The sequence below is a fragment of the Lathyrus oleraceus genome, chromosome 1, assembly GCF_024323335.1.
Source record: "Lathyrus oleraceus cultivar Zhongwan6 chromosome 1, CAAS_Psat_ZW6_1.0, whole genome shotgun sequence".
Classification (NCBI taxonomy): Eukaryota; Viridiplantae; Streptophyta; class Magnoliopsida; order Fabales; family Fabaceae; genus Lathyrus; species Lathyrus oleraceus.
The window spans coordinates 256,733,974-256,757,008 of NC_066579.1; the positions used below are offsets into that span (position 1 = coordinate 256,733,974).

Below are 23,035 nucleotides of genomic sequence, written 5' to 3' on the forward strand. Positions count from 1 at the left end.
GGAATAAATAAAGTTCGGTGGCGACTCTGTTCAGTCCATCACTGCGAGCATGCGATTGCGCTTCGCTTAAGTCGTGTTCTCATTTTTCGAGGTACGACAGATGGCGACTCTGCTGGGGACATACCAATGTCTCCCTAAGTGAGTCAAGCTTAGTTAGGTCGTTTGTGTGCCTTTGATTGTTAACTTGTGTGGATTTTCTTTCTTGCTTTTGCTATCTTTATTGTCATATTGGTATAAATCTGTTGTATTGGTTCCATTATGCTTTGGTACTTGGATACTCTGATTGCAAACCTTGTGGGAAAGACTTTTTACCCGAATCTCGAGTAAAAACATAAGATAGGACAAGGTTGAGTAGTGCGGGTCCGCGAGATGAATTTCTCGTTGGGCCGGTGCGAGAACCTTACTTATAGTAGATTCCTGAGAGGATGTTGTCGCTCGGCAAGTAAGTTGCCGTAAGCTTCGATATTTTCTTTAGGATCCATGACTCTGAGAACCATTTGTAGAACCTTAATTCTTTGTCCAGCTAGGAAAGATGGTTACGTAGCGTGGGTCTGCGAGTTGAATTTCTCGTTGGATCGATGCGAGAACCTCACTTAGAGTAGATTCTTTAGATGGAGTTGATGCCCGGCAGGTAAGTTGCCGCAGGTAGCAAACAGTCTAATGGATCCATGACTCTAGGAACTTTTTTTGAAACCTTAGATCATACCTGGTGAGAACCATGTTCTATACGAAGCAATCAGACTTATCTATGCCTTAAGCCTATTGAACTTATACAAAAAATGCATCACATTCATCCACATACATTGCATCAACGTCATAAAAAGAAAGCTCTTAGTTGTCTCTTATTTGTTTCAGGAATTGAGAACTTGAAAACGACAACTCCAAGGAGAAACACTTTCATACTTAAGTACAAGGAACCTAAGCTTGACAGTCTGAAGGGTTTGATCTCTGATTTGACTCTCAGTAAACATGATGACTTCGGAAAAAACTATGGGAAAATTTTGAGCCTTCTAACTAAGAAAGTTGACTATGGAATTATCAGCTCTTTGGCACAATATTATGATTCACCTCTACACTATTTCACATTCATTGATTTCCAACTAGCTCATACTTTGGAAGAAGTTGAGAGAATCGTGGGTCTCAAATTGAAGGATTTCAATCCATTTCCAAAGCTCGAAGAAGAAGCAGGCCCAAAAAAGATAGCTTCAGCCCTAAGTATCAATGTCCCGACTGTTCTAGACAATTGGGTCGAGAAAGGGGGTTGCGAAGGTTTTGCCATGACATTTTTGGAAGATTTAGCTCTGAAGTTCAAGAAAAAGGGAAATTGGAATGCATTCTATGTTGTGTTGGCTTTGTTGATCCATGGGATTGTGGTCTTCCCAAACGTTGAAAAATTTGTGGATCAGGTAGCCATAGAAGTCTTTCTCTCTGGCAATCCCGTACCATTTCTCTTAGCTGACATTTACCATGCCCTTCACGCTCGACACGAAAAGAGGGGTGGAACTTTGTTGCGCTGTGCTCCTTTGCTTTATACTTGGTTCATGCAACATATGCCCGAAGAAGGCCCTTTTGTGGCAAATGAGCTTAAATCTCCTCAAAGATTAGCGTCTCTCACTGCAAGTTCCATCCGATGGTATATCCGAGAGTGGGAAACCCCAGACATTATAGTCAGCTGTGGGGAATTTCCTAATGTACCATTGTTGGGTACTAAAGGTTGCATCAATTGTAACCTTATGTTATCTCGAATGCAACACGGTTACTCCATGGAGGGTCCTCCTGACGCAAAGGACTTACAGCCATTTGTGCTCTTTGATATCCAAGCAAGCAATCCTGATGTAAGAGCGATACGAAAGGATTGGTTAAAGGTTGTTAGGAAGGGTAAAGAGTTTGGAAAAAGAAACCTTCTCGCCAAAGAACCTTACACTCGATGGGTGAAAGAAAGAGTTGGGGAAATCCATTTGCCATTTATCTTAAAGGCTTCGGTTTTTCCCAAAACTCCTGAGCCCAAGCCCATACTCCCCGAGGACATGGAGAAACTCACTACTAAGGTTAAGGAGCTCGAATTGGAGAATACTGAATTACGGATTCAGATGAACCGAGTTATCTTGGAAAATCAGAATTTGAAGGAGGAACGTAAGGGGAAATGTAACACCCTTCTAAAATACCCCAATAATTTAATTAAATATTAAAATATAACATCAGAGTAATTATGCCCATTAAGGGTGTCACACAATCTTCCACACTATTCAACAATATAACGGTCATGCTCTTTTATTAATTTCAAACTTAAACAATTGCATAAAACACAGCGGATATAATTTCATCAATCATGTAAAACAATACATGGAAAATGGTTCTCAACCAACAAATAAACATTCAAAACAAGTTAAACAACCCATCCCGATGTTACATCTATCAGAGCACGACCCACTACGGAGACTACACTAGACTCCAATAATTAGCTTCTACTCAACTCATTTCTCGTTACCTGAAAAATAATTGTAAGGGTGAGTTCCTCAATCAATATAATGAGTATTATAAAATATCATGTTATGTTAAGTGATTCAACACACTTCATCACCCTAATCAAAACACACATTCAGGAACAGCATATTAATTCAACATCATACTCAATAACAACACAACAATACCAACACAAATACACGTGTAATATTGGAATACATCCATTCATATTACACGCCATACATATATTATGCAATGAGACTCCATGCATGCGGTACCGACTATTTTGTGAACATATAGTTCAACCTCACCGTCCAAATCCAGGCACGGCTACCAAGCTCACTAGTCCCACTCATTTGAGACATAGTGACTCACTCACTAATTCCTCACCATGGGAATTAGCTACCACCCCAAATGGGCCATGCTATGCACGCTAATCACCTAGCATGCAAACATCAACAACAATCAAAATGATTTACTCACTAATTCCACACCATGGGAATTAGCTACCACCCCAAATGGGCCACAATATGCATGCTAATCACCTAGCAATGCAACAACAACAACAACACAAGAATAGACGTATGCTCACACTCTAAGCCATAAAACAGTCTATTCGCAAATGCATACATTCACATCGTCATGTATACCATCGCATATCATCAACAAAAGCATATCATATCATGCCACATAATTAATCATAGTATTAGCACACTCTACTAATACCTATACTATTCAAAACAACGGGAATTGATCCCTACTACGTCATACATCAGCTAAGTTACATCACTCAGCCTAAACCACCAAAAACTGCACGACCACTGTTCAGGAAAATCACAAATCTGCCCATACGCGTATTGCCTATGCCCATACGCGTATTGCCCAAACCTGACCAAGTCCATACGCGTAATGCCCACGCCCATACGCGTATGCTACGCGTACCACATCCTCATACGCGTACCAACAGAGACGCTTTCACGCTCAAAACATCATCTCTTTCACTCATACGCGTATAGCATACACCATACGCGTACCACTCCAGGGATACGCGTATCACACGCGTATGGCGCGTACCAGCGCCAAAACCCCCATTTTCCAGCCATCCCATACGCGTATTGCCTAGTGCCATACGCGTATGACCAGAGTCCAGTTTTCCAGATCTGCTATGGGTTTCCTCTGCTACGAGATCCTTCAGATCCAACCCCTCACAGTCCAATTTTCACACACGTTCGTTCGTTTTATCAATTACAACTCAGATACATTCAACTTCTCAAATCGTAACCTCACTACATCTAATTCCTACAATTTCATCAATTATCATCCAATTTTCGTTCATCAATATTTCACAAATTCATCATATATCAATTCAATCAGAGTCAAATTCAGAGGTTCATCACTACCCATTACATGCTATCCCATAAGACCCATCAAACGATGATAAACCCCCTTACCTGAGTAAATCCGGCAGTCTCTGCGCTCCAAGCTTTCCCTTCCTTCAACCTTCGTTCTTTTGCTTTTTGCCCTTTCTGCCTCTTTTCCCTTTTCACGTGAAAAATAACTTTTTACCAAAAAATGGGATTTTTCTAACTTCCAACTTATATATTTTCCAAATTATATTATTATTCCAATAATAATAATAATTCAATAATCCCAAAATAATATTAATAATCCAATAATTTTCTAATTATTCAATTAAATTAATAAATAAAATATTAACTTAATTTAAACAATTATCTTAATTTCATCGGGGTGTTACAACTCTCCCCCACTAAAAGAGTTTTCGCCCTCGAAAACATACCTCAAGTGAACAGCTCAGGATAAGACTCTTTCATCTGACTCTCAAGTTCCCAAGTCACATTGCCACCTGCTGGTCCTCCCCAAGCTACCTTCACCAAGGCGATCTCTTTACCCCGCAACTGCTTCAACTCTCGATCCTCGATCCTCATAGGTGATGTTTCAACAGTCAGGTTATCTCTCACCTGTACATCATCTACTTGGACTACATGCGACGAATCATGAATGTACCTCCTCAACTGAGACACATGAAAAACCTCATGCAAATTCGCAAGCGACGGCGGTAAAGCGACACGATAGGCTACCTCCCCTATCCTCTCCAAAACCTGATAAGGACCAATAAATCGAGATGTCAACTTCTTCGACTTCAAAGCTCGACCAACACCAGTTATCGGAGTAACACGAAGAAACACATGATCTCCCTCTTGGAACTCAAGTGACTTCCTCCTCTTATCATGATAACTCTTCTGACGACTCTGAGCAATTCTCATCTTCTCCTGAATCATCTTAATCTTTTCTGTAGTCTGTTGAACAATCTCCGGTCCAACCACAGCACTCTCACCGGACTCATACCAACATAACGGTGTCCGACATCTCCTACCATACAAAGCTTCAAACGGTGCCATACCAATGCTCGAATGAAAACTATTGTTGTAGGTAAACTCAATCAAAGGCAAATAACAATCCCAAGCACCTCCCTTTTCCAAAACACAAGCCCTCAAAAGATCCTCTAGCGACTGAATCGTCCTCTCAGTCTGACCATCAGTCTGCGGATGATATGCAGAACTCAACCTCAGCTTAGTTCCCAAAGCTCTCTGCAAACCTTCCCAGAACTTCGATGTAAATCTAGGATCTCTGTCCGAAACAATACTAGACGGAATACCATGCAAACTTACAACCTTCTCAATATACAACTCGGCTAATCTTTCTAACGGATAATCCATTCTGATCGGAATGAAATGAGCCGACTTCGTCAATCTATCAACAATCACCCAAATAGCCTCAAGATTCCTACTTGCCCTCGGTAACCCAGAAACAAAATCCATACTGATACTATCCCACTTCCACTCTGGAATAGCCAACGGTTGCATTAGCCCAGACGGCTTCTGATGCTCAATCTTCGACTTCTGACAAGTCAAACAGGAATAAACAAAACTCGCAATTTCTCTTTTCATCCCCGGCCACCAAAATAACTTTTTCAAATCATGATACATCTTCGTAGCTCCAGGATGAATACTCAAGCCACTACGATGTCCTTCCTCCAGAATACTCTTCTTAAGTTCGGTAACATCCGGAATACACACCCGATTACCAAATTTCAAAACACCATTCTCATCAACTCTGAATTCACCACCTTGACCTTGATTCACTAAAGTCAACTTATCAACCAAAAGCATATCGGATTTCTGACCCTCTCCGATCTCATCCAAAATATTACTCGTTAACTTCAACATTCCCAATTTAACACTATTGTGAGTACTCTCACACACCAAACTCAAATCTCTAAACTGCTCAATTAAATCCAATTCTTTAACCATTAACATAGACATATGCAATGATTTCCGACTCAATGCATCAGCTACTACGTTTGCTTTACCCGGATGGTAATTCAAACCAAAGTCATAATCCTTCAGAAACTCTAACCATCTTCTCTGTCTCATATTCAGCTCTTTCTGATCAAACAAATACTTTAAACTTTTATGGTCACTGAAAACCTCAAATCTCGACCCATACAAGTAATGCCTCCATAATTTCAGAACAAATACCACAACTGCCAATTCTAAATCGTGTGTCGGATAGTTCCTCTCATGAACCCTCAGCTGTCTTGAAGCATAAGCTATAACCTGCTTATTCTGCATCAACACACCACCCAAACCCAACAATGAAGCATCACAGTAAACCTCAAATGATTCCGACGAACTCGGTAATATCAGAATAGGAGCAGTAGTCAACCTTCTCTTTAACTCTTGGAAACCTTCTTCACATTTTGAGTCCCAAACAAATGTTTGCCCCTTTCTAGTCAACATCGTCAACGGTAACGCCAACTTAGAAAATCCCTCAATGAACTTCCTATAATAACCTGCAAGTCCAAGAAAACTCCTTATCTCAGAAACTGACTTCGGAGCTTCCCACTTAGATACCGCTTCTATCTTAGAAGGATCAACAGCAACACCACCTCTGGAAATCACATGACCAAGAAAACTGACCTCTTCTAACCAAAATTCACACTTAGACAGTTTAGCAAATAACTTCTTTTCTCGTAGAACTCCTAAAACCACCCTCAAATGCTCAGCATGCTCTTCTTCGGATTTCGAATACACCAAAATGTCATCAATAAACACCACCACAAACTTGTCTAGGTACGGCTGGAAAATCCTATTCATATACTCCATAAATACTCCAGGCGCATTAGTCACACCAAAAGGCATTACAGAATACTCATAATGTCCATACCTTGTTCTGAAAGCAGTCTTCTGAATATCCTCAGTTTTCACACGTATCTGATGATATCCCGACCTCAAATCTATCTTGCTGAACACACTCGCACCAACCAACTGATCCATCAAATCATCAATCCTCGGCAAAGGATACCGATTCTTGATCGTCACTTTATTCAGTTGCCTGTAGTCCACACACAACCTCATAGTACCTTCTTTCTTCTTAACCAATAACACTGGTGCACCCCACGGTGACACACTCGGACGAATAAATTTCTTATCCAACAGATCTTCCAGCTGACTCTTCAATTCAGCTAACTCAACAGCAGACATACGATACGGAGCCATCGATATCGGTCTAGTACCAGGTACTAAATCAATCGAGAGCTCAACTTCACGCTCTGGTGGCAATTCATTCACTTCTTCCGGAAACACATCAGGAAAATCACACACCACGGCTAGATCACCAATCACCAGTTTATCTTTAGCCTCCAGAGTCGCTAACAGCATAAACAACTCCGCCTCATCTGCTACTTCCTCATTCACCTGTCTTGCAGATAGAAACAAATTCTTTCCTTCTTCAATCTCAGGAAAAATCACAGTCTTATCAAAACAATTGATAGAAACTCGGTTAAACACCAACCAGTTCATACCCAGGATAACATCAACCTGTACTAGTGGAAGACATACAAGGTCTATCCCAAAATCTCTACCAAAAATACTCAAAGGACAACTCAAGCAAACTGAAGTAGTAGTCACTGAACCCTTTGCAGGAGTATCAATCACCATACTTCCAAGCATCTCAGATATCTCTAACTTAAGTTTCACAGCACAATCCAAGGATATAAAGGAATGAGTAGCACCTGTGTCAATAATAGCTACAAGAGGAAAGCCATTAATATAACACGTACCTCGGATCAAACAATCATCTGCAGAAGTCTCAGAACCTGATAAAGCAAAGACCTTGCCTCCTGACTGATTTTATTTCTTCGGCTTAGGACACTGTGGACTGATATGACCCAACTCTCCACAGTTAAAACAAGTCACAGTCTTCAACCGGCAGTCTGCAGCCAAGTGACCACCTTTTCCACACTTGAAACATTTCTTCTCATTACTGGTACACTCATGGATACGATGCCCAGCCTGACCACATTTATAACACTTAGCAGGAGCACTAGAGTCTCCCCCACTAGGCCTCTTCATCCCACTCTGTCTCTGAAAACCCTTTCCAGCTGCATACGGTTTTCCACGATCATTCTGACTCTTGCCTCTTCTATCAACCCTCTGCTGATAGCTCTCCGCTCTGGCTTTGGAATCCTGTTCAAAAATCCTGCAACAGTCAACCAAGTCAGAAAACACTCTGATCCGCTGATATCCAATAGCCTGTTTGATCTCGGGACGCAGCCCGTTCTCAAACTTCACACACTTTGAAAATTCTCCAGCAGCCTCACTATAGGGAGTGTAATACTTCGACAGCTCTGTGAACTTAGCAGCATACTCAGTAACAGACCGATTGCCCTGCTTCAATTCCAAGAACTCTATCTCTTTCTTCCCTCTAACATCCTCTGGAAAATACTTCCTCAGGAATCTCTCTCTGAACACAGCCCAAGTGATCTCAGCATTCCCAGCAGATTCCAACTCAGTGCGGGTAGCAACCCACCAATCATCTGCTTCCTCTGACAGCATATGCGTACCGAACCTGACCTTCTGGTTCTCGGCACACTCAGTCACTCGGAAGATTCTCTCTATCTCCTTCAACCACTTCTGAGCGCCATCTGGATCGTATGCTCCCTTGAACATTGGAGGATTGTTCTTCTGGAACTCACTCAGTTGACGAGCAGCTCCCATTCCCACAACATTCGGATTTCCTCCAAGTACTCCAGCTAGCATACCCAGAGCCTCAGCAATCGCAGCATCATCTCTACCTCTTCCAGCCATCTCTATTCTGAAAACCCAACAAACTAAAACAATAAGTACTGATAGGGTTACACAACACCTATCTCGTACAGGGAAACGGAATAATTACGACTCGACTCGACCGACTATGCTCTGATACCACTAATGTAACACCCTTCTAAAATACCCCAATAATTAAATTAAAATAATAACCATATAACAATTCAGAGTAATTATGCACTTCAAGGGTGTCACACATAATATTCACACCATTCAACAATATAACGGTCATGCTCTTTTATTAATTTCAAACTTAAACAATTGCATAAAACACAGCGGATATAATTTCATCAATCATGTAAAACAATACATGGAAAATGGTTCTCAACCAACAAATAAACATTCAAAACAAGTTAAACAACCCATCCCGATGTTACATCTATCAGAGCACGACCCACTATGGAGACTACACTAGACTCCAATAATTAGCTTCTACTCAACTCATTTCTCGTTACCTGAAAAATAATTGTAAGGGTGAGTTCCTCAATCAATATAATGAGTATTATAAAATATCATGTTATGTTAAGTGATTCAACACACTTCATCACCCTAATCAAAACACACATTCAGGAACAACATATTAATTCAACATCATACTCAATAACAACACAACAATACCAACACAAATACACGTGTAATATTGGAATACATCCATTCATATTACACGCCATACATATATTATGCAATGAGACTCCATGCATGCGGTACCGACTATTTTGTGAACATATAGTTCAACCTCACCGTCCAAATCCAGGCACGGCTACCAAGCTCACTAGTCCCACTCATTTGAGACATAGTGACTCACTCACTAATTCCTCACCATGGGAATTAGCTACCACCCCAAATGGGCCATGCTATGCACGCTAATCACCTAGCATGCAAACATCAACAACAATCAAAATGATTTACTCACTAATTCCACACCATGGGAATTAGCTACCACCCCAAATGGGCCACAATATGCATGCTAATCACCTAGCAATGCAACAACAACAACAACACAAGAATAGACGTATGCTCACACTCTAAGCCATAAAACAGTCTATTCGCAAATGCATACATTCACATCGTCATGTATACCATCGCATATCATCAACAAAAGCATATCATATCATGCCACATAATTAATCATAGTATTAGCACACTCTACTAATACCTATACTATTCAAAACAACGGGAATTGATCCCTACTACGTCATACATCAGCTAAGTTACATCACTCAGCCTAAACCACCAAAAACTGCACCACCACTGTTCAGGAAAATCACAAATCTGCCCATACGCGTATTGCCTATGCCCATACGCGTATTGCCCAAACCTGACCAAGTCCATACGCGTAATGCCCACGCCCATACGCGTATGCTACGCGTACCACATCCTCATACGCGTACCAACAGAGACGCTTTCACGCTCAAAACATCATCTCTTTCACTCATACGCGTATAGCATACACCATACGCGTACCACTCCAGGGATACGCGTATCACACGCGTATGGCGCGTACCAGCGCCAAAACCCCCATTTTCCAGCCATCCCATACGCGTATTGCCTAGTGCCATACGCGTATGACCAGAGTCCAGTTTTCCAGATCTGCTATGGGTTTCCTCTGCTACGAGATCCTTCAGATCCAACCCCTCACAGTCCAATTTTCACACACGTTCGTTCGTTTTATCAATTACAACTCAGATACATTCAACTTCTCAAATCGTAACCTCACTACATCTAATTCCTACAATTTCATCAATTATCATCCAATTTTCGTTTATCAATATTTCACAAATTCATCATATATCAATTCAATCAGAGTCAAATTCAGAGGTTCATCACTACCCATTACATGCTATCCCATAAGACCCATCAAACGATGATAAACCCCCCTTACCTGAGTAAATCCGGCAGTCTCTGCGCTCCAAGCTTTCCCTTCCTTCAACCTTCGTTCTTTTGCTTTTTGCCCTTTCTGCCTCTTTTCCCTTTTCACGTGAAAAATAACTTTTTACCAAAAAATGGGATTTTTCTAACTTCCAACTTATATATTTTCCAAATTATATTATTATTCCAATAATAATAATAATTCAATAATCCCAAAATAATATTAATAATCCAATAATTTTCTAATTATTCAATTAAATTAATAAATAAAATATTAACTTAATTTAAACAATTATCTTAATTTCATCGGGGTGTTACAGGAAAGCCCATGAACTTGAGGATAGTAACAAGAGAGCCATGCTATTGGAAGACCAGAAGGACGATCTTGATCATATCCTTATAGGTTCCACATCAGTGATCCAAACAAGGAAGGAAGAGCTCAAGAAAGCTGAATATAGAATCTGTGAGTTAGGGAAAATGTTGGATAGATCTCTTATGGAAAAGAAAGAAATTAAGCTCGACTTTGAGGCACAAATTCGTGAACTAAGGGACACTCTGAAGAAATGCAAGGAAAAGTTGTCTCGCGAGATACTCCAAAAGGAAGAAGCTGAAAGAAACTGTCACCATCTCAAGTACCAGTTGGAAGAAGCTAATAGGAGGTTTGCAGTTTTGGAGAGCCAAGAAGGTGATGCAGCCTACTTGCTCCTAAAGAATGATTGTGTGTATTTGAAATTCTGGCGTAGTCAGTATTCAGATGTTCTACTCCAAGTCATGACATCTGATCTAACATTGTACTTATTACAGCAAGACAGTTATTACACTCTGTACTAATGAGCACCTTTTCACAGTGTCACGACCTCTCCTTCTATGTCATCCTAGAAAGGAGGAACACTTAGTTATGTGCACCATAACCTTCTCTTCTGTTGTTTTCCTACACAGATATCAGCATGATGTCTCAATCCTGTTTTGAACATCATCTGTTACATTGTTCCAGTTTGTTGGTCATGTACTTGTATTTCCTAAATTAAAGGTTGTAACAAGTTAAACTAATCTCTACTTATTAAGGAGCTAACAAATAGATTATTTGCCAGGTTCATTAATTGTAGCTTAGTTGTTAGTTTCCTAGATTTTAGATCAGCTGGTGGATTCCTGAAGAATAGCCTGAGAAAAATCCTGAAACAGAAAACTAACCATCCAACAATTTAGCATATGCAGTGAGGAGTGAATGTCACAACATTCCGTTTGACATCCAAGTCCAGAACCATATGCTAAGTCTGTTTGGTTCCTGAAAACAGACTGAGCTAAATTTGCTGTACTGTAAAAGACCAACCAGTCTCTACATCAGTATTAGCTTTCTGGAAGAACTGTCAAGACACCCAGTTTGACAGGTTCACAATGATCTTTTGGCCAGGTCTGTGATGATTTTGAAATCCAGACTTCACTACATACTGAACTGAGATCATCAGCTTATTATACAGTATGTGCTGTTGTTGATGAATGTCAAAACATTCTGCTTGACATTCCAACAGAAGGCTATGTATCATGTCTGCTATTATCTTGCTGAACAGACTGAATTACATGATCAGTTTGGCAGACATGATTATATCATACAGAAGGAAAACAAACACAGGAAATTGTTAACCCAGTTCAGTCCAACATGACCTACATCTGGGGGCTACCAAGCCAGGAAGAAGATCCACTATTAGTAGTATCAATTCAGAGTTAAACTCCCCCGTTTACAACTCATCACTTAATCCCTACCCAATGCAATCTATACCTAGGAACTCCTAGATAGAAACCTCCAGTTTCCATTCCTATCACTACAAATACAATGTAATGTGCAAACACCTTGAACTTGCTTCACAGCTTCATTCAAGAACATAATTACTCTTGCCTACAGGCTTTGAGTAACAAACACTCTCAGGTTTACCACTGAGAAACACATGGTACCCTTCCCACAGATTGGGAGGTTTACCTTACACACACCCCTAAAAATTCATTCTAAGAGGCTTACAAAAACTAGATTACAATCAGCTATTTATAACCTAATCACCCAACTGGATTTGGGCCTTCAGAAAGTTGCAACAGACTTGTTCTTTGCTGTTGCAACTTCAGCAGAAAAATTCTGCTACAAACAAGGTCTTCAAGTTCCTAAACTCTCTCCATATATATCTCCATATTTTGAGCCTATATATCTTCTGATTTAGTCTTCAAGACCTCCACCTGGGAGTTAGGATATTCACCAGATATCCTTGCTGATCCCAGAACATATACTGAATTAATTAATTCAGTTTCCTACACATGTGCGATGTCACAGACCTGACGTCGTGACATCGTACATGACATGTTGGTCCAGATGTTGAATTTCTTCAACCCAACATATTAAAACAACAGAGGTGATTACATTATTTGTTTTCTAAAATTAATGCCAATCCTGAGGTATTAACAATCTCCCCCTTTGGCAAATTTTAGCTAAAACAAATAATCCTCTGTTATTATCTCCCCCACCATGAACACCAATGTTGGTGTACATGAGGAAGAAGAGGGACAATACTCAGTTGTACCAGAACCCTCCCCCTCAACCGGAGAGCTTCCTGAAGAGTATGTAATGCTGAGTACATAGACAATGTAACTCAGATCACACGGCACAACTGTCTTCTTAACTCAGATCACAAGACACAAGTGGTGAATTTTGTGCCTGATGCCAACTTCTGTTTGCTGTCACATCCACAGTTGGCTTGCTTCTGGTACATTCTCAACCCCAGGACTATATTTCTCTCCCCCTTTTTAGCTAAACATTTGTAAAGGCACCCTTCACAAAACCAGATCCAGGCGCAGCTTGCCCAAACCTTAACATACCCCATGATTCTGAGAATGGAGTGTTTTTCTTGTGAGAGGAAGAGGGCTATTGCATCCTTTAAATGGTCCATCCCGTGCCTAGGACTTTCCGGTAGAAATAAATGCTTGGTCAAGATGCATTTATTTTTGCTGAGAAACAGTCAGAGAATCACCACCAACATCTCAGACTATCTTTGAATACCTTTTATAGCTCTTGACTGTTTCTTTTCCAAAACAACCGTTCCAGTGCATGGAGACCATTCCATATATGCAGTCAGACACGTTGCACGCGATGTCTTAACATTCCTGCATTCAGCCAGTATTCAACAAGACCTCTGTCATACCTCCAGTAGATACTTGACACCTAGCACTGCTACAGCCAACTTTTCACACTTCAGTTGATGGTTACTCCCCCTGTACCACACAGCTGTAGCCAACAGGCTTATTCTGGTTTATCAGACTTAGCCACATCACCCTTATAATTCCTAATGACTTTAAAATTCAGAAGGAATTAACAGCAATGTCCAGGGCAATGTCATGACATCCGGTCAGACATTTTTCTGCTCACTCAGCCTTGACATACATCACAGCATCCTGATAACTACCTAGTCATCTGAGAGCACATAGACCACAAGCTTGGTGATTGCTTGCAACACAAAGGCACAACTCCCCCTGTCATGGACAACCTACTCTCTTGGAGGTCACACATGATCATATCCAACATCCCAAGGTTGGACCTTCACATACTTCCTGATTCAAAGAGATTCCAGACCACTTGATGAAAGGAAAACATAAGACGCATCTTCATGTCTTCAAGAGCGCACCCTCTGTCCAACCCTCTTGGTTGAACACATCCACACTCTGTGTCAATTTCTCTTCTAACCAGAACAGAAGATCACTTCACAAGATGTTGTAACATCAGCTGGGACTTCCTTCACAGCATCACAAGGAGCACTATCTGATAGACTTCAGATATTACTGAGTCCTCAGCTTGGGCCAGAGGAACCCAGACATACATTGGGATATATACACTCTCATCCCACTACCAGAGACAGTCTTCCATAGATAGCTCAGAACTTCTACCACAAGCTCCAAGAGATGAATAGAGAACACCTCCTTTTGTCTTCAACTTAATACTTTTCAGTTCAAAAGTAATTTGTCTCAGACTTTCCTCAAGAATAATCAGCTGCCTTATGTTGATTACCTTGATTCTTCGAACTCACTTCTGAGATAGACCAACTGCCACTGGTTGATTACCTCCTTCATGAATTCTCATATGAAAAGATCAAATGCTGCTTTTTGACCTCCCCAAGTTTATCAGACTTCTCCCTAAGATATTCTGACCTCTCAAGTGAGACTAGAACTTCAAGATTTTGAAGTATCCAATCTACAACCCTGTAGACCTTTTTATCTCAAGTTGATGTGCCACTTCACCAACTAAGAGTCTGATGTTGAACCAAATGTCACAACATTGTGTTTTGACATCTAGCTGTTGAATTCAGCTCCTTCTTCTGCCACTTGAAAGAACTTCCTCCCTTCACAGAACAAGAGTTCAATGTTCTCATAGACTTGATTGTGGAACCAAGTTTGAGTAAACAACCTCTATCGTGCAGGTTTGCAGTTAAGTCATCCAAGCTCACACCTTGATGAATCCCTGCTTCTTCTCCAAAGACATCAGACATTTTGATGTATGAGTCTTCAGAAGGAACAGTTAGAAACTATCCCTTCAGCTATGCCAAGGATTCCTCTTCCTAAAGCAAGGCTGTTTCCATGATGTCAAGACTGCTGCCACTAGTTCTTGACTTCACAGTGTGCATAAGCTAATGCACTTCCTTACCTAGATCAGAAATAAACTGATCAAAGTAACCACCATCAAGACTATGATGTCTTCTTCTTCTTGTACATACCAAGGCTGAACATGTTTCGTGCCAGGAAACTTTTTCAGAGATCATATGCTTTTGCTGCCACCAAAGCGATAGATCATAAGCCAATGTACTGTCCTTCCTGTGATTCTGCACAGGGTCTTGAAGAAGTGATGTTCCAACATCTTTAAGAACATCAGTTATCTTGAGCTCCAAGGATAATCGATTAAACACTTGCACTTGGCACAAGTAGACATTGATCTTAAATCCTTTCCCAATTATCCTTTCAGATACTTCCACCATACGAATACTTTGAACGTACTCTTCTAGTGTCAACATCTTCTGCTTGCAAGCACCTCAACAGTCTTGAGACTCTTTCCAGATTAGATTCACCCTTAGGAATGAGAGAGATGAATCCTTCCTTGCAAATGTGTCACACAACAACCAGAACCCATGTGACACAGGTTAACAGCCAACCAGACCCTAGGCTGACCACACTTGAGGAGGTTAACCAAGCCTCCCCCTCAAATTAACAATCATGGACACTCCACACCAAGATCCATGCATTGTACACATATGTCTCAACATGACATACATTATCCCTACCAGTGGCAACTAACTCCTCCACTCACACCAATCAGACTTCAGCTGACCATAAGTACTAGTGAGACAAACAGCACCAGTCAATAGTATATATGCATTGCCAGAGCATATTACCTCAACCAACCACTGAATCTTCATATTCTCACTCCTAGTAAGAACTGCCACTTCTGAACGTGGTGTTTGAATACTAAGATTCATGGTTACAACCCCCTTTAATGATATCACAGTCAGGTTACCCCATTATTGACTGCTAACGTCCAGGAGACTCGTCACACCATAGTACTTCAGGGAACAACTATCCAACCCTGATCAAACTGCAGGGAGATGCCTAACAGCAGGAGATTGCACAATGTCACATCTCAACCAGCTCAACTTCTAGGGATGACCTTCTTGAGCACACACCCAGTTGACCCTGCTCTTGTCAACTTGGCACACACAGATGTCTCCTCTTCCAGGTCAGGAGTAGGTTCCAAACAGAATTATCCCTTTGTTTGAACCCTAAAAACATCTGCTCTTCAACCAGTAGCTGCATACTTGTTGAACAACATGTTCTATCATCACATAGAACATTGGTTCCACCTCCTTAGAACAAACCTTCCTTGAAGGTCTTCAAGGTCTTCATATACACTACTCATGAGAGTAAGAGAATCAGTGATTAAGTGACTCTTACCATCCTGAAGTGAGAACGTCATGATGAGTGGACTTGAGGGGACTCAAGTATCTTTGACATCTTCAGTAGATTATGATGAGATCTTGAACACAGCAGCCTTTCATCCACATGAGGGGAAACTACATCAGAGTTTGAGTTTTGCCATGTATTATGCAGCGGAAATCATAATACAACTCAACCTATGAACACACACTTCACCAGATTGGCCTCCAAGACCATACCAGGTTTGAATGTGTTTTAGTACTGGCACAGCTGTCCCACACACAGGCCTATTGCCAACCTCCAGAGACAGGTACACACCATTCCTGTCATGAACAGTCCATCCACCTACTTCAAGGGACCATTCAGGGAATTACAGAACCTTACACAGGTTCCAGCATCAGTACTAACATAACTCCTTGCCAGCTACCAGAAAGTATCACCCATGGATCTCATCCAGAGACAGAACAGGATGCCTGCTCTGATACCAATTGAAATTCTGGCGTAGTCAGTATTCAGATGTTCTACTCCAAGTCATGACATCTGATCTAACATTGTACTTATTACAGCAAGACAGTTATTACACTCTGTACTAATGAGCACCTTTTCACAGTGTCACGACCTCTCCTTCTATGTCATCCTAGAAAGGAGGAACACTTAGTTATGTGCACCATAACCTTCTCTTCTGTTGTTTTCCTACACAGATATCAGCATGATGTCTCAATCCTGTTTTGAACATCATCTGTTACATTGTTCCAGTTTGTTGGTCATGTACTTGTATTTTCTAAATTAAAGGTTGTAACAAGTTAAACTAATCTCTACTTATTAAGGAGCTAACAAATAGATTATTTGCCAGGTTCATTAATTGTAGCTTAGTTGTTAGTTTCCTAGATTTTAGATCAGCTGGTGGATTCCTGAAGAATAGCCTGAGAAAAATCCTGAAACAGAAAACTAACCATCCAACAATTTAGCATATGCAGTGAGGAGTGAATGTCACAACATTCCGTTTGACATCCAAGTCCAGAACCATATGCTAAGTCTGTTTGGTTCCTGAAAACAGACTGAGCTAAATTTGCTGTACTGTAAAAGACCAACCAGTCTCTACATCAGTATTAGCTTTCTGGAAGAACTGTCAAGACACCCAGTTTGACAGGTTCACAATGATCTTTTGGCCAGGTCTGTGATGATTTTGAAATCCAGACTTCACTACATACTGAACTGAGATCATCAGCTTATTATACAGTATGTGCTGTTGTTGATGAATGTCAAAACATTCTGCTTGACATTCCAACAGAAGGCTATGTATCATGTCTGCTATTATCTTGCTGAACAGACTGAATTACATGATCAGTTTGGCAGACATGATTATATCATACAGAAGGAAAACAAACACAGGAAATTGTTAACCCAGTTCAGTCCAACATGACCTACATCTGGGGGCTACCAAGCCAGGAAGAAGATCCACTATTAGTAGTATCAATTCAGAGTTAAACTCCCCCGTTTACAACTCATCACTTAATCCCTACCCAATGCAATCTATACCTAGGAACTCCTAGATAGAAACCTCCAGTTTCCATTCCTATCACTACAAATACAATGTAATGTGCAAACACCTTGAACTTGCTTCACAGCTTCATTCAAGAACATAATTACTCTTGCCTACAGGCTTTGAGTAACAAACACTCTCAGGTTTACCACTGAGAAACACATGGTACCCTTCCCACAGATTGGGAGGTTTACCTTACACACACCCCTAAAAATTCATTCTAAGAGGCTTACAAAAACTAGATTACAATCAGCTATTTATAACCTAATCACCCAACTGGATTTGGGCCTTCAGAAAGTTGCAACAGACTTGTTCTTTGCTGTTGCAACTTCAGCAGAAAAATTCTGCTACAAACAAGGTCTTCAAGTTCCTAAACTCTCTCCATATATATCTCCATATTTTGAGCCTATATATCTTCTGATTTAGTCTTCAAGACCTCCACCTGGGAGTTAGGATATTCACCAGATATCCTTGCTGATCCCAGAACATATACTGAATTAATTAATTCAGTTTCCTACACATGTGCGATGTCACAGACCTGACGTCGTGACATCGTACATGACATGTTGGTCCAGATGTTGAATTTCTTCAACCCAACATATTAAAACAACAGAGGTGATTACATTATTTGTTTTCTAAAATTAATGCCAATCCTGAGGTATTAACAGTATTGGAAAAGGTTGTATATAGAGGCTAGAGCAACTTTAGATGAAGATCAACAGGTCATCAAGAAACTCCAAGAGCTCTATGTTGAATGGAATGGCAAGTTCCGCAACTTAGCTAGATTTGTTAACCTCAACATGTTGGAACTCCCAGAAAAACTCTAGGAAGCGGATTGGTGTATGTGTCCAGAAAATACGCCTCCTCAAGTTTTGAATTTCGTCAAGTTTTGCAAGAAAATGATGAAGGAGCTCACCACAGATCTCGCTACGATCATAAGAGCTGAGACAGAGCTTAAGTTTACTTGTACTTGAATTTGAATTGTTGATGTTTAAATCTTTTGTATTTGAATCATTTGTACTTGAAGATTAAATCCTTTTGTATTCGAATTTGATTTTAATTAATGGAAGTTGTCATTTTGGGCCTCAATTATTACGTGTTATTCTTATTTAATATATTCTAACATTGCTGGAATAAATAATATAGATAACTAAGAGATTTGCACCAAAATTCACCCATAACATACACTCATGTCATTCTTCAAACAAAAAACTCATTTTTGTGTCTTCTTCAGTTCCACACTGAGTCCTCAACACCACTACAACACCAGAGCCAGCGCTCGTCAAAGAATGGCAGATCAAGAACAAGAATTGGAGAGAGTAAGCTCAAAACTTGAAGACTTACGAGGAAACACGGGTCAAGTCATGGAGATACTACAAGTCATTAAGGCCAAGTTGGACACCCAAACGACGGTCGTTTCAGATATCACCGGTCCTACGATTGAACCCCAACCTGTGAGGACAGTGTCGACCACTTGGCCAGTCTATGGTTTACCTCCCGGTTTCACACATCCAGTTGAAGGCGCCCCTGGTGTTGTACAATCTACTCAGCAGACGGTTCCTCTATCAACTATCAATGAAACTCATCCCGTGGTCCACACGTTCGCACCACCCCTTGTCCGTGCACACGTGCAACCTTATTTTGAGGATCAACAACATGCTCCGGATTTTTCGGACGAAGATGATGAAAGGCATGAAGACATAAGAGGAATGAAAGAGAATTTCCAGATTCTTGAGAAAAGGTTAAGGGCTATGGAAGGTGACCAAGTCTTTGGTGCTGCTGCTAGGGAGATATGCTTAGTGTCAGGTCTCGTGATTCCTGCGAAATTCAAGACCTCAGATTTTGATAGGTATGAGGGCCACTCATGTCCTAAAAGTCACCTTATTATGTACTACCGAAAAATGGCTACGCACGTAGAGGACGATAAACTTATGATACATTGCTTCCAAGACAGCTTGCGGAGTGCTCCCTCTAAGTGGTACTTAAGCCTTGATCAAAGTAGAATTCATTTTTTCCAAGACTTATCTAATGCTTTCATCCAACATTATAAGTATAACATGGATATGGCCCCAGATAGGAGGCAATTGCTCAGCATGTCCCAGAAAGATAACGAGTCTTTTAAGGAATATGCACAACGATGGAGGGAAGTGGCCTCGCAAGTCGAACCACCCCTTGTTGAGAAGGAGTTAGCAGATTGGTTCATGGATACGGTAAAACCTATGTTCTATGAAAGGATAATGAGTAGTGTATCGGCAAGCTTCTCTGACTTGGTTGCCGTGGGCATAAAGGTCGAGCTTGGATTGAAAAATGGAAAAATGATAACCACCTCTGAAACATCTGGTAATAATGTCAAAAAGTTTCCCGGAAGTTTTCAAGAAAGAAAGAGGGTGAAACAAATTCAGTGTCAACCAGTCAAAGGAGGAGTCATTCATGGAAGAAGCAACATCAATTTGCTTAACAACAACCAACTTATCCAGTGCAGTATGTTCAACAACCATATGTGGCAGCAGTCACACCAAATTTCAACCAATCACAAGCTCCCGTCTATCAACCTATTCAACAAGCACCAGTATACCAGCAAGCACCCATGCCACCTGCTTATCAACAGCCAAGGGCACAAGCTCCACGTCCACAAAATCTTCCAAATCAAAATAGGGTACAAAGAGGTAGACCTCCTTTCACTTCAATCCCTATGACATACACTCAGTTATACCCATCGTTACTGCAGAAAGCGTTGGTGACCCCCAGACCTCTGGGTCCTCCACCAAATCCTTTACCTCCATGGTTCAATCAAGATGCCATTGTCCTTTCCATGAGGGTCCCCCTGGGCATGATTTAGAGGGATGTTATACTTTGAAGCATATTGTGCGAGAGCTGGTTAAGAAGAAGATTTTTTCGTTTCGAGATGTCGGACCCAACGTAAAAAGTAACCCTCTGCTGGCACATGGTGATGTTTATGCCATTGAGGATGCTTCTGATGTTTGTATAATCAAAAATGTTGAAGATGTTAAAACTCCATTGCTAGCACTCCATGCAAGATTGGTGGGAGCTAGTTTGATTGATACATGTCACGACAAATGCGAAGAATGTGTCATTCATCCAAGGGGATGTAAAGTGGTACGAATTGATATTCAAAACTTGATGGATCAAGGTGTTTTACAAGTTTGTGGTCCTGCAACAAACGAGGAAATTTCAGTCATTGAACCCTTTTTCAATCTACCAAAACCAGTTGAGATAACTTATCAAAGAAAAGATGTTGTTCATCCATCACCCGTGGTAGTTTGTATGCCTACCCTCTTTCCCTTTGAAAGCACCAAAGCGGTACCCTGGAAATATGACATAACTGTGGTAGATGGAGTGGCAGATGAAGAACCCAAAGATGTTAAAGGTGAGAAAAGCTTGGATAATGTTGACACCAATATCACTAATATCGCAGGGACAAGCAGAATGACCCGCAACGGTCGGATTTATACTTCCGATGTTAATATAATCCCTCAAGAACCAACAAGGGAAGCTTCAACTGCAATTCCTGCCCCAGAGTATGGAGGGGTACAGCCGGCAGTGCAAGCAGATGAAGCGATTGAATTTCTAAAAATGATAAAGAAAAGCGACTACAAGATAGTTGATCAGTTACATCAGACACCGTTAAAAATATCTATCTTGTCCTTGCTTCTAAATTCCCATGCTCATAGGGAGGCTCTACTGAAAGTGCTTGCTCAAGCTCATGTTACCCAAGATATAACGGTTGGCCAATTCGATGGGGTGGTCGCCAATATCATAGCCTGCAACACTCTAAGTTTCAGCAATGAAGAGCTACCCAAGGAAGGGAAGAATCACAATCGCGCCTTACATGTATCCATAAATGGCCAAGAAGATGCTCTGGCCAGGGTCTTAGTTGACACTGGATCGTCCCTCAATGTTCTACCAAAGAGGGCACTTGCTAAATTATCTTACCAAGGTTCGGAAATGAAACCTAGTGCACTTATGGTAAAAGCATTTGATGGTTCTCGGAGGACAGTAGTTGGGGAGGTAGAGCTACCAATCCAAATCGGACCGCAAGTATTCCCCATCAATTTCCAAGTCATGGACATAAATCCCGCTTATAGCTGCCTTTTGGGACATCCATGGATACATGCTGCTGGGGCAGTGACTTCTACTTTGCATCAGAATATGAAGTTTGTTGTCGGTGACAAGCTCGTCATTGTCTCGGGTGAAGAAGATTTTATCATTAGTCAACTCTCCTCTTTCTGTTATATCGAGGCTGATGAGGATGCCTTAGAGACCTCTTTCCAAGCACTCGAAATATCCAATGCCACACTTGCAGAGGTAAAGGATCCTATTGAGAAAACTAGTTTGTCGTTCGCCTCTTTGAATAGTGCAAGGTCAGCAGTTGAAAGTGGAGGTCCTACAGGTTGGGGGCAAGTCATCAATGTCAGCGAGAAAAATGATCGTTTTGGTTTGGGGTACAAGCCTTCTGCTAAGTAAGGAGCCCTGGTCCCTGCAAAGGACCGCATACGGAGCATACAAGAAGTTTTCCTAAGCACAGGATTTATCCACGGGGATCAAGTTGGTGCAGTTGAAGATGACACTGAAGATGACACTGAAGATGGAGAAGCATCAAATCTGATATACCGGTGTGAAGCAGCCTTAACAAATTGCGAAGCAGTTGAGATTCCAAAAGTTTTTCCTGTGTCAAAGTAATTTTGTTTTCCTTTGTTTTTTGAAAATCCTTAGCTCTGCCCAAGGCTAACGGATCATTTGTAGGGCCACTTTAAATTTCAAAATCATTATGACAAATAAAGAGCATTTTGTTCAAATTCTTATCGTTCATTCATTTGTTTTTCTTTCCTTAAAATGGCAATCCTTTCAAAAACTACAAAAATATTTTTAATTCTTTTGCACTTTATTTCCACTTTTCTAAAAAACCATCATTAAAAAAACATGCAGAATAATCAATAAACCAGTTGAATTCGATGACTCCACTACTTCCTATTTCTTTGAATCCCCATCTACCAAG

At 40.8% G+C, this 23,035-nt stretch overlaps 1 protein-coding gene across 1 annotated transcript in view; it reads left to right on the forward strand.

Annotated features, from left to right (window-relative positions):
* Positions 1–369: 369 nt before the first annotated feature.
* Positions 370–23,035, forward strand: part of LOC127102189 (uncharacterized) — a 28,863-nt gene continuing 6,197 nt past the window's right edge. Inside the window, exons 1-2 of the mRNA XM_051039592.1 lie at positions 370–442; positions 856–2,133. Coding sequence (XP_050895549.1) covers positions 370–442; positions 856–2,133 — 1,351 coding nt within the window. The remainder of the gene's footprint in view (positions 443–855; positions 2,134–23,035) is intronic.